General features: G+C 41.8%; 1 protein-coding gene across 13 annotated transcripts in view; it reads right to left on the bottom strand.

The window, feature by feature from the left end:
- amph (amphiphysin) overlaps positions 1–13,001 on the bottom strand; it is a 131,483-nt gene that overhangs the window by 87,716 nt on the left and 30,766 nt on the right. For all 13 annotated transcript variants that reach the window (XM_021612625.2, XM_036985497.1, XM_036985495.1 and 10 more), the window contains exon 2: positions 7,960–8,040. In XM_021612625.2, coding sequence (XP_021468300.1) covers positions 7,960–8,040 — 81 coding nt within the window. The remainder of the gene's footprint in view (positions 1–7,959; positions 8,041–13,001) is intronic.

Genomic DNA, 13,001 nt, shown 5'->3' on the forward strand with positions numbered 1-13,001 from the left:
TCACCCAAAATGAAGGAAATCTTTGACTATGTACAGACTCAGTAAGCATAGCGTTGCTATTGATAAAGGCTGCCACAAAAATGAGGTCAGAAATGCATGCCATGTCTTGAACACGTGTGTGTGTGTGTGTGTGTGTGTGTGTGTGTGTGTGTGTGTGTGTGTGTGTGTGTGTGTGTGTGTGTGTGTGTGTGTGTGTGTGTGAGCTGGCAGTAGTGGCAGTAGTGGCAGTAGTGTGGCAATGTGGGAGCAAGCCTTTCACACTACTCATGTCACACAATAGGATTGCAGCAGTAATCTAGACCATATTAATTGATTTTAATTGACTAAATACTGCTTCTGTTTTATCTGCTTGCAGGTTTCACTGTGTACAGTCTTTGCAATGTCTGTTGTACATTGTGATATTTCTCTGTTTTCTTGGGCATAAAGCGATTTGAACGCATTTTAATTCATTATATGAAGAGTGCCTTGGTCCTCCTTTCTTTTTGATGACCAATTTACCCCTTTTACCAAAGAGCACCTTCTATCTACCAAAATGTACTATTGTGTACCTTAGTAGCGCTTCCCTTCCCTTTCTACTAGATAAAAAAAAATGTTTTCTAACCCCACTACATACCCCATGACAAAGTGAAAACATGTCTTTAGAAATGTTTGCTAATTTATTGAAAATGAAATACAGAAATCTAATTTACACGAGTATTCACACCCCTGAGTCAATACTATGTAGAAGCAGCTTTGGCAGCGATTACAGCTGTGAGTCTTTTGGGGTAAGTCTCTAGCAGCTTTCCAACATGGATTGTACAATATTTGCTAATTATTTTTATTTTTTTAAATGTCAAGCTCTGTCAAGTTGATTGTTGATCATTGCTAGGCAGTCATTTTCAAGTCTTACCATAGATTTTCAAGCCAATTTAAGTCAAAACTGTAACTAGGCCACTCAGGAACATTCAATCTGGTCTATGTAAGCAACGTCAGTGTAGATTTGGCCTTGTGTTGAGGTTATTGTCCTCCTGAAAGGGGAATGTCTCCCAGTGTCTGTTGGAAAGCAAACTCAACCAGGTTTTCCACTAGGATTTTGCCTATGCTTACAGCACTGTATTCCGTTTCTTTATATCCTAAAAAACTCCCTAGTCCTTGCCGATGACAAGCATAGTCATAACATACTCATGTAGCTCAGTTGGTAGAGCACGGCGCTTGCAACGCCAGTGTTGTGGTTTCGATTCCCATGGGGGACCCGCATGAAAAAAAGTATGAAAATGTATGCACTCACTACTGTACTTAGCGTCTGCTAATTTATGTAAATGTGAAAACATGATGCAGACACCACCATATTTGAAATTATGAAGAGTGGTACTCAGTGATGTGTTGTGTTGGATTTGCCTCAAACGTAACACTTTGTATTCAGGACAAAACATTTTATTTTTTTTGCAGTACTTTAGTGCCTTGTTGCAAACAGGATACATGTTTTGTACTGGCTCCCTTTCTTTCACTCTGTAATTTAGGTGACTATTGTGGAGTAACTACAACGTTGTTGATCCATCCTCAGTTTTCTCCTATCACTGCCATTGAACTCCAACGGTTTTAAACTCACCATTGGCCTAATGTCGCGACTGGGTGTATTGATACACCATCCAAAGTTTAATTAATACATTTACCATGCTAAAAGGGATATTCATTGCAATACTTTTTTTTGTTTACCTATCTACCAATAGGTGGCCTTCTTTTTAAGGCATTGAATCTGTGTTTGAAATTCACTGCTCAACTGAGGTACCTTTCATATAATTGTATGTGTGTGGTAGAGAGATGAGGTAGTCATTCTCAAATAATGTTAAACACTATTATAGCACACAGAGTGAGTTCATGCAACTTATTATGTGACTTGCTGAGAAAAGGTTTTACTCCTGAACTTAGTTAGGCTTGTCATATGAAATGGGTTGAATACTCACTGACTCAAGACATTTTCATTTGTATTTAATTTGTAAAAATAAAATAAAAATATAATTCCGCTTTGACATTATGGGTGTAGGCCAGTGACAACAAATCTACATTTAATCCATTTTAAATTCAGGCGGTAACACATTTGGAAAAAGTCAAGGGGTGTGACTTCAAAACATCTTAACTACTTGTGACTGTAGGAGAATTTACAAGTCACATTTTGGCAATCTGCCACTGTGTCCATTCCATTCATTCACAACAAAAAAATCTCTCAAATTTAGTGAACAAATTTGTTTACATCCCATTTCTCTTTTGCCAGGATAATCCATCCACCTGACAGGTGGCGTATCAAGAAGCTGATTAAACAGCACGATCATTACACAGGTGCACCTTGTGCTGGGGACAATAAAACAATGCCACACATGTCTCAAGTTGAGGGAGTGTGCAACTGGCATGCTGACTGCAAGAATGTCTACCAGAGCTGTTGCCAGATAATTGAATGTTAATTTCTCTACCAACGTTGTTTTAGAAACTTTTGCAGTATGCTCAACCAGCCTCACAACCGCAGACCACGTGTAACAATGCCAGCCCAGGACCTCTACATCCGGCTTCTTCACCTGCGACACAGACAGACGATGAAACTGTGGGTTTGCATAACTGAACAATTTCTGCACCCACTGTCAGAAATGTCTCAGGGAAGCTCATGTGTGTGCTCGTCGTCTTCACCAGGGTCTTGACCTGACTGCTGTTCGGCGTAACTGACTACAGGAGGGCAAATGCTCACCTTTGATGGCCACTGGCACACTGGAGAAGTGTGATTTTCATGATTTAATCCTGGTTTCAACTGTACCAGGCAGATGGCCTACAGTAATTAAATTCCCCTTTATTTAACCAGGTAGGCCAGTTGAGAACACATTCTCATTTACAACTGCAACCTGGCCAAGATAAAGCAAAGCAGTGCGACAAAAACAACAACACAGAGTTACACATGGGGTAAACAAACTTGCAGTCAATAACACAATAGAAAAATCTATGTACAGTGTGTGCGCAAATGTAGCAAGATTAGGGAGGTAAGGGAATAAATAGGCCATAGTGGCGAAACAATTACGATTTAGCATTAACACTGGAGTGATCGATGTGCAGACGATGATGTGCAAGTAGAGATACTGTGGTGTAAAAGAGCAATAATAAATAACAATATGGGGGTGAGGTAGTTGGGTGGGCTATTTACAGATGGGCTGTGTACAGGTACAGTGATCGGTAAGCTACTCTGACAGCTGATGCTTAAAGATATATCTCCTTCTCTAAGTCTCCAGCTTCAGTGATTTTTGCAATTCGTTCCAGTCATTGGCTGCAGAGAACTGGAAGGAAAGGCAGCCAAAATAGGTGTTGGTTTTGGGGATGACCAGTGAAATATACCAGCTGGAGCGTGTGCTACGGGTGGGTGTTACTATGGTGACCAGTGAGCTGAGATAAGGCGGGGCTTTACCTAGCAAAGAGTTATAGATGACTTGGAGCCAGTGGGTTTGGCAACGAGTATGTAGCGAGGGCCAGCCAATGAGAGCATACAGGTCACAGTGGTGGGTAGTATATGGGGCTTTGGTGACAAAGCGGATGGCACTGTGATAGACTACATCCAATTTGCTGAGTAGGCAAAGTGTTGGAGGCTATTTTGTAAATGACATCGCCGAAGTCAAGGATCAGTAGGATAGTCAGTTTTACGAGGGTATGTTCGGCAGCATGAGTGAAGGAGACTTTGTTGTGAAATAGGAAGCTGATTCTAGATTTAATTTTGGATTGGAGATACTTAATGTGAGTCTGGAAGGAGAGTTTACAGTCTAACCAGACACCTACAGTGCCTTGCGAAAGTATTCGGCCCCCTTGAACTTTGCGACCTTTTGCCACATTTCAGGCTTCAAACATAAAGATATAAAACTGTATTTTTTTGTGAAGAATCAACAACAAGTGGGACACAATCATGAAGTGGAACGACATTTATTGGATATTTCAAACTTTTTTAACAAATCAAAAACTGAAAAATTGGGCGTGCAAAATTATTCAGCCCCTTTACTTTCAGTGCAGCAAACGCTCTCCAGAAGTTCCGTGAGGATCTCTGAATGATCCAATGTTGACCTAAATGACTAATGATGATAAATACAATCCACCTGTGTGTAATCAAGTCTCCGTATAAATGCACCTGCACTGTGATAGTCTCAGAGGTCCGTTAAAAGCGCAGAGAGCATCATGAAGAACAAGGAACACACCAGGCAGGTCCGGGATACTGTTGTGAAGAAGTTTAAAGCCGGATTTGGATACAAAAAGATTTCCCAAGCTTTAAACATCCCAAGGAGCACTGTGCAAGCGATAATATTGAAATGGAAGGAGTATCAGACCACTGCAAATCTACCAAGACCTGGCCGTCCCTCTAAACCTTCAGCTCATACAAGGAGAAGACTGATCAGAGATGCAGCCAAGAGGCCCATGATCACTCTGGATGAACTGCAGAGATCTACAGCTGAGGTGGGAGACTCTGTCCATAGGACAACAATCAGTCGTATATTGCACAAATCTGGCCTTTATGGAAGAGTGGCAAGAAGAAAGCCATTTCTTAAAGATATCCATAAAAAGTGTTGTTTAAAGTTTGCCACAAGCCACCTGGGAGACACACCAAACATGTGGAAGAAGGTGCTCTGGTCAGATGAAACCAAAATTGAACTTTTTGGCAACAATGCAAAACGTTATGTTTGGCGTAAAAGCAACACAGCTGAACACACCATCCCCACTGTCAAACATGGTGGTGGCAGCATCATGGTTTGGGCCTGCTTTTCTTCAGCAGGGACAGGGAAGATGGTTAAAATTGATGGGGAGATGGATGGAGCCAAATACAGGACCAGTCTGGAAGAAAACCTGATGGAGTCTGCAAAAGACCTGAGACTGGGACGGAGATTTGTCTTCCAACAAGACAATGATCCAAAACATAAAGCAAAATCTACAATGGAATGGTTCAAAAAATAAACATATCCAGGTGTTAGAATGGCCAAGTCAAAGTCAAGACCTGAATCCAATCGATAATCTGTGGAAAGAACTGAAAACTGCTGTTCCCAAATGCTCTCCATCCAACCTCACTGAGCCCGAGCTGTTTTGCAAGGAGGAATGGGAAAAAATTTCATTCTCTCGATGTGCAAAACTGATAGAGACATACCCCAAGCGACTTACAGCTGTAATCGCAGCAAAAGGTGGCGCTACAAAGTATTAACTTAAGGGGGCTGAATCATTTTGCACGCCCAATTTTTCAGTTTTTGATTTGTTAAAAAAGTTTGAAATATCCAATAAATGTCTTTCCACTTCATGATTGTGTCCCACTTGTTGTTGATTCTTCACAAAAAAATACAGTTTTATATCTTTATGTTTGAAGCCTGAAATGTGGCAAAAGGTCGCAAAGTTCAAGGGGGCAGAATACTTTCGCAAGGCACTGTAGGTATTTGTAGTTGTCCACATATTCTAAGTCAGAACCGTCCTGAGTAGTGATGCTAGTGGGGCGTGCGGGTGCGGGCAGCAATTGGTTCAAGAGCATGCATTTAGTTTTACTAGCATTTAAGAGCAGGTAGAGGCCACGGAAGGAGTTTTGTATGGCATTGAAGCTCGTTTGGAGGTTTGTTAACGCAGTGTCCAAAGGGCCAGATGTATACAGAATGGTGTCATCTGCGTAGAGGTGGATCAGAGAATCACCAGCAGCAAGAGCGACATCATTGATGTATACAGAGAAAAGAGTTGGCCCGAGAATTGAACCATGTGGCACCCCCATAGAGATTGCCAGAGGTCCGGACAACAGGCTCTCTGATTTGACACACTGAACTCTATGTGAGAAGTAGTTGATGAATCAGGCAAGGCAGTCATTTGAGAAACCAAGGCTATTGAGTCTGCCAATAAGAGTGAGGTGATTGACAGGTCGATGAAGACGGCTGCACAGTACTGTCTCTTATCGATGGTGGTTATGATATCGTTTAGGACCTTGAGCGTGGCTGAGGTGCACCCATGACCAGCTCGGAAACCAGATTGCATAGAGGAGAAGGTACGGTGGGATTCGAAATGGTCGGTGATCTGTTTGTTAACTTGGCTTTGTAAAATCTTCGAAAGCCAAGGCAGGATGGATATAGGTCTTTAACAGTTCGGGTCTAGAGTGTCTCCTCATTTTGAAGAGGGGGATGACCACGGTAGCTTTCCAATCTTTGGGGATCTCAGATGATACGAAAGAGAGGTTGAACAGGCTAGTAATAGGGGTTGCAACAAATTCGGCGGATAATTTTACAAAGAGGTTCCAGATTGTCTAGCCCTGCTGCTTTTTAGGGATCAAGATTTTAGAGCTCTTTCAGAACAAGTGGGTGAAGGAGAAGCGGGGGGGACAAGGGCAAGTTTCTGCGGGGGGTGCAGATCTGTTGGTTGGGGTAGGGGTAGCCAGGTGGAAAGCATGGTCAGCGGTAGAAAAATGCCTATTGAAATTATCGATCATCATAGATTTATTGGTGGTGACAGTGTTTCCTAGCCTCAGTGCAGTGAGCAGCTGGGAGGAGGTGTTCTTACTCTCCACAGACTTTACAGTGTAGTGTCCCAACTTTTTGGAATTAGTGCTACAGGATTCAAATGTCTGTTTGAAAAAGCTACCCTTAGCTTTCCTAACTGACTGAGTATATTGGTTCCTGACTTCCCTGAAAAAGTGCATATCGCGGGGGCTATTCGATACTAATGCAGTACGCCACAGGATGTTTTTGTGCTGGTCAAAGGCAATCAAGTCTGGGGTGAACCAAGGGCTATATCTGTTCTTAGTTCTACATTTTTGGAATGGGGCATGGTGAGTTAAGATGGAGAGGAAAGCAATTTTAAAGAACACCCAGGCATCCTCTATTGACGGGATGAGGTCAATATCCTTCCAGGATACCCGTGCCAGGTCGATTAGAAAGGCCTGCTCGCTGAAGTGTTTTAGGGAGCGTTTGATAGTGATGAGGGGTGGTCGTTTGACCGCGGACCCATTACGGATGCAGGCAATGAGGCAGTGATTGCTGAGATCCTGGTTGAAGACAGAAGAGGTGTATTTAGCGGGCAAGTTGGTCAGGATGATATCTATGAGGGTGCCCATGTTTACAGATTCAGGGTTGTAACTGGTAGGTTCCTTGATCATTTTTACAGGAGCAGCCAACAAGTGCTCAGCATATGTGGGAATTCCTTCAAGACTGTTGGAAAAGCATTAAGCATGAAGATGGTTGAGAGAATGCCAAGAGTGTGCAAAGCTGTCATCAAGGCAAAGGGTGGCTACTTTGAAGAATCTCAAATATAAAATATATTTTGATTTGTTTAACACTTTTTTGGTTACTACATGATTCCATGTGTGTTATTTCATAGTGTTGATGTCTTCACTATTATTCTACAATGTAGAAAATAGTTTTTTTTTTAAAATAAGAAAAACCCTTGAATGAGTAGGTGTGTCCAAACTTTTGACTGGTACTGTACCTTAAAATAAAAGGTGAAATTCTGTACTGTTGCCTCATAAAACATTTGATCTCAAATCAGTGATCCTGTAGCCAAATGATGTTTATGAGAAATGATCTAGTTTGATGGGATGGGCAGTTTGTTATATTTAAAGTTACAAGAGAGAAAAGAGAAACACATTTAATATAAAGTAATTAGTTAAAACATCAATCAAAAGGGCACTTTTTATATAGTAGGGCAAAATGGTAGGTGCTTCAGCACCCTTAGGGCTCCAGCACCCTTAGGGCTCCATCTGCTGTCCAAATACATGTATGAAACAAGGGTGTCTGGAGAAGGAATCTGTTCACCAGGCATCATAATATTGTTTTTAATTTATATGCAATCAGAGAAACATCAGGTCCCATTTTGAGAGTCTGGGAGAACTGGACCGGGGATCAAACTCCCAATCTCAGGGCGGACACTCTAAACAAACGGCCACTGAGATGGTAACTGACAAAAATATGTAATATAATATGATCGAAAAAAGACATTGGCCTTCCTCACCTCCTGTCGCTTGAAGTTCTGGACGGCTTGATCAAAATGGTCATCTTTCGTCTCATCCGCCTTTCCCAGTTTCTGCAGTACCTGGAACCAAAATAACACAAGATGTTTAGAGACAGTTTGTGAAATAAGCATCAATTAGCCACTTTTGCTGCTAATAGGAGTAGGGTGCATTGCCACTAGACACTGATTTTGGGTCCAGTTAAAGGTCCAGTGCAGTTCAAACAGCTCTTACACTAAAAGGACATTATCATTATTTTCACAATTTCAAAATAATATTCCTACCTCAGTGTGGAAATATATGTAAAACATAGGAAAATCCTGTTTCTGACTGCACTGGGATTTTAAAGGTTCGGATTGGGGTAGGAGAAGCTGATCCTTGATCTGCATTAGGGGAAACTCCACCCCGGAGTTTAGTACACACTCATCTATTTAAAATCAAATTTCATTTAAGTTGCATTTACAATCGCAACAACAACAAAATAAATGCAATAAAAAACAACAGAAGGCAGAAAATTACAGACTAGATTGAATGCCAACTGAATTGTATTCTAGTTGAACTGGGTACTGAGTACTGGTTGCTAATGAGTAGAGCATTTTCAAAAGATACTTTTGGTCATGTAGTGTATGTGGACACCAGCTCGTCGAACATCTCATTCCAAAATCATGAACATTAATATGGAGTTGGTCTCCCGTTTGCTGCCATAACAGCCTCCACTCTTCTGGGAAGGCTTTCTACTAGATGTTGGAACATTGCTGCGGGGACTTGCTTCCATTCAGGCACAGGAGCATTAGTGAGATCGTCTTCATCGACCTGGCCAAGGCTTTCGACTCTGTCAATCACCATATTCTTATCGGCAGACTCAGTAGGCTCGGTTTTTCTAATGACTGCCTTGCCTGGTTCACCAACTACTTTGCAGACAGAGTTCAGTGTGTCAAATCGGAGGGCATGGTGTCCGGTCCTCTGGCAGTCTCTATGGGGGTGCCACATAGTTCAATTCTCAGGCCGACTCTTTTCTCTGTATATATCAATGATGTTGCTCTTGCTGCGGGCGATTCCCTGATCCACCTCTACGCAGACGACACCATTCTGTATACTTCCGGCCCGTCCTTGGACACTGTGCTATCTAACCTCCAAACGAGCTTCAATGCCATACAACACTCCTTCCGTGGCCTCCAACTGCTCTTAAACGCTAGTAAAACCAAATGCATGCTTTTCAACCATTCGCTGCCTGCACCCGCACGCCCGACTAGCATCACCACCCTGGATGGTTCCGACCTAGAATATGTGGACATCTATAAGTACCTAGGTGTCTGGCTAGAATGTAAACTCTCCTTCCAGACTCATATCAAACATCTCCAATCTAAAATCAAATCTAGAGTCGGCTTTCTATTCCGCAACAAAGCCTCCTTCACTCACGCCGCCAAACTTAACCTAGTAAAACTGACTATCCTACCGATCCTCGACTTCGGCGATGTCATCTACAAAATAGCTTCCAATATTCTACTCAGCAAACTGGATGCAGTTTATCACAGTGCCATCCGTTTTGTTACTAAAGCACCTTATACCACCCACCACTGCGACCTGTATGCTCTAGTCGGCTGGCCTTCGCTACATATTCGTCGCCAGACCCACTGGCTCCAGGTCATCTACAAGTCCATGGTAGGTAAAGCTCCGCCTTATCTCAGTTCACTGGTCACGATGGCAACACCCACCCGTAGCACGCGCTCCAGCAGGTGTATCTCACTGATCATCCCTAAAGCCAACACTTCATTTGGCCGCCTTTCGTTCCAGTTCTCTGCTGCCTGTGACTGGAACGAATGTAAAAAATCCCTGAAGTTGGAGACTTATCTCCCTCACCAACTTCAAACATCTGCTATCTGAGCAGCTAACCGATCGCTGCAGCTGTACATAGTCTATCGGTAAATAGCCCACCCAATTTTACCTACCTCATCCCCATACTGTTTGAATTTATTAACTTTTCTGCTCTTTTGCACACCAATATCTCAACCTGTACATGATCTTCTGATCATTTATCACTCCAGTGTTAATCTGCAAAATTGTAATTATTCACCTACCTCCTCATGCCTTTTGCACACAATGCATATAGACTCTTTTTTTTCTCTACTGTGTTATTGACTTGTTAATTGTTCACTCCATGTGTAACTCTGCATTGTCTGTTCACATTGCTATGCTTTATCTTGGACAGGTTGCAGTTGCAAATGAGAACTTGTTCTCAACTAGCCTACCTGGTTAAATAAAGGTGAATAAAAAATTTTTTTTTTTTAAATCGGGCACTTGGCATTCCAATTTATCCCAAAGGTGTTCGGTGGGGTTGAGGTCAGGGCTCTGTGCAGGCCAGTCAAGTTCTTCCACACCCATCTCGACAAACGTTTTCTTTATGGACCACACTGTGTGCATGGGGCCATTGTCATGCTGAAACAGCAAAGGGCCTTCCCCAAACTGTTACCACAAAGTTTGAGGCACCGAATAGTCTAAAATGTAATTGTATAGTGTAGGTTAAGATTTCCCGTCGCTGGAACTAAAGGGGCTTTGCCCCGAACCATGAAAAATAGCCCCAGACCATTATTCCTCCTCCACCAAACTTTACAGTTGGCACTATGCATTCGGACACGTCGAGTTTTCCTGGCCTCCGCCAAACCCAGATTAATCCGTCTGACTGCCAGATTGTGAAGCGTGGTTCATCACTCCAGAGAACGCATTTCCACTGCTACAGAGTCCAATGGCGCATGTTGATCTTAGGCTTGTGTGGGGCTGCTCGGCCATAGAAACCCATTCCATGAAGCTCCGCCGAACAGTTATTGCGCTGACGTTGCTTCTAGAGGCAGTTTGGTACTCGGTAGTGAGTGTTGCACCCGAGGACAGACAATTTTTATGAGCTGTGTTTCAGCACTTGGCCGTTCTGTGAGCTTGTGTGGCCTACCGCTTCGCAACTGAGCCGCCGTTGCTCCCAGCGGTTTCCACGGGACAGCTCTAGCAGGGCAGAAATTTAATGAACTAACTTGTTGGAAAGGTGGCATCCTTTGACGGTGCCACGTTGAAAGTGACTGAGCTCTTCAGTAAGGCCATTCTACTGCCAATGTTTGTCTATGGAGATTGCATGGTAGTGTGCTCGATTTTATACGCTGGTCAGCAACGGATGTGGTTAAAATATCCAAATCCACTAATTTGAAGGGTTGTCCACATATTTTTGTATATATTGTGTTTCTGCTGTCTTGTTATACTTCAGAAAAATATGATCATGTGTGAATAAAGGCAAAATAAATAGCGTTTTCAATAGGATTGTTCCCAGGCATTCCCAAAGCTCCGTTCACACTACACAATTGTATAATTCCTACAATCGTATAACCTTTCATGCTACACTACACTTGATTTCTATGATCAAATTTGCTTTCATGTTTACTGACCGTTTACTGGAACCAAGGATGTCAGACATTTCTAGAATGTGCATTGGAGATAATCAATATGAAGTTTGTTTTCATTTAGTTCCTCAAGCCTGTATGACCATTGAGAGCCTGTACACTGCGCTCGTACAAACTTTCAGAGCATGATCATAACATTTGTGACGAATATTGTGTAGTGTGAAAGCAGTTTTAATTCACACAATCTGAAAATTAGGGTAAATAGGGTTTGATAGGCTGCGCAAATGTATAATGTAGGCCTGTGTGCAAATACAGAATGTGCATGCTTTCATGACAGGAGAATAGAAATGATTGACAACAACTCGACATAATCTGAAATGATTGACAACTCGACATAATCTGAAATGATTGACAATCTGAACGGAATTTGAGCGATATAGGCCTATGGACTATCTCCTTTGGCTATCTGCGATGGACTATTTATTTTCCACCTTTCTGCTAAACAAATTGCTCATTCTGTTTGTGCATATTCTGAATAAAATCGGACTGATGATTTATCATTTTTGTCAGTGTCTTGGCCTAGGCCATTTGACCATAATTTATTTAATTAATCTGAAGGGAAGCACTTCATTTTGAGAGGATATACTGTTATATTCTACATTTTGCAGTTGTTTTGTTCCCCTATTGTATGGATATCACAGGTATTGTTCTGCTGAAATTGATTGTATATATTTAATGGTATATTTCATCTTAAGGGAAAACCATTTTAGAGGGGTTACTTCTATAAGTCTTTTCTATCCTTTTCTATATTTATAATGCGTTATTCATAATTTAGGGTATTGTAGTTAATATTGGGATATTGATATTGATTGTCGAGGGAATTAATTAAGATGAAGGGAAGGAGTTCATCTGGAGAGGATACATGATATATTCTATCCTCGATATTGTCACGTTGGCATAAATGATTCGGGACAAGACCAGTAATCATCTGCACAAACGGCACGAAAGCCAAAACACACAGCACACGTACTCACACGCACCAACTGGACATAGTAACAATAGTGGACACCCCAATGGAAACCAAAGGGCACACTTATACAAGTACTAATCAGTGGGAAGAGGGGACAGGTGTGCGTAATGAAAGTTCCGGAGGGATCCGTGACACTATATTATTTTTCCTCTTGCATTCTCAATTCTGGGTATTACTGTCAGCTAAAGGTTTGCTAATATTGATTGCATTTGTTGGCCTCTGTTTTTTTCATCCTTTTTAAAACGGATTTAGAACTGTTAATGCTGGTCTCTTTTCTAGACAGTTTATCATTTCTTGTTTTGTTATATCTCGCTAGTTATTTGCCATCTCTATTGACCAATCCTATGAACTAAAATCAGCTATCTAGGTTATAATGACCATAGAGTAGACGCTCTTCCCACCTCAGGCCTCTTTAGGTTTTAGGCTGAGGGGCGTCGGGAGTGCGAACGTTGTATGTAGGTAATTCATTATGGTAAGTACACTTGAAACTTGTATCTCATTATGGTAAGTGGTGACAGAAGTATTGATTGATGAAATTGTGTGGAAAATGACTGGGGTGGCGAAATGTACTTCTGTCATGGGCAAAGAAATAAAAAAATAGCTGATGATGTTAATTAATAATAATTTCAAT

This window comes from Oncorhynchus mykiss, chromosome 8, assembly GCF_013265735.2.
Source record: "Oncorhynchus mykiss isolate Arlee chromosome 8, USDA_OmykA_1.1, whole genome shotgun sequence".
In the NCBI taxonomy this organism is placed as follows: Eukaryota; Metazoa; Chordata; class Actinopteri; order Salmoniformes; family Salmonidae; genus Oncorhynchus; species Oncorhynchus mykiss.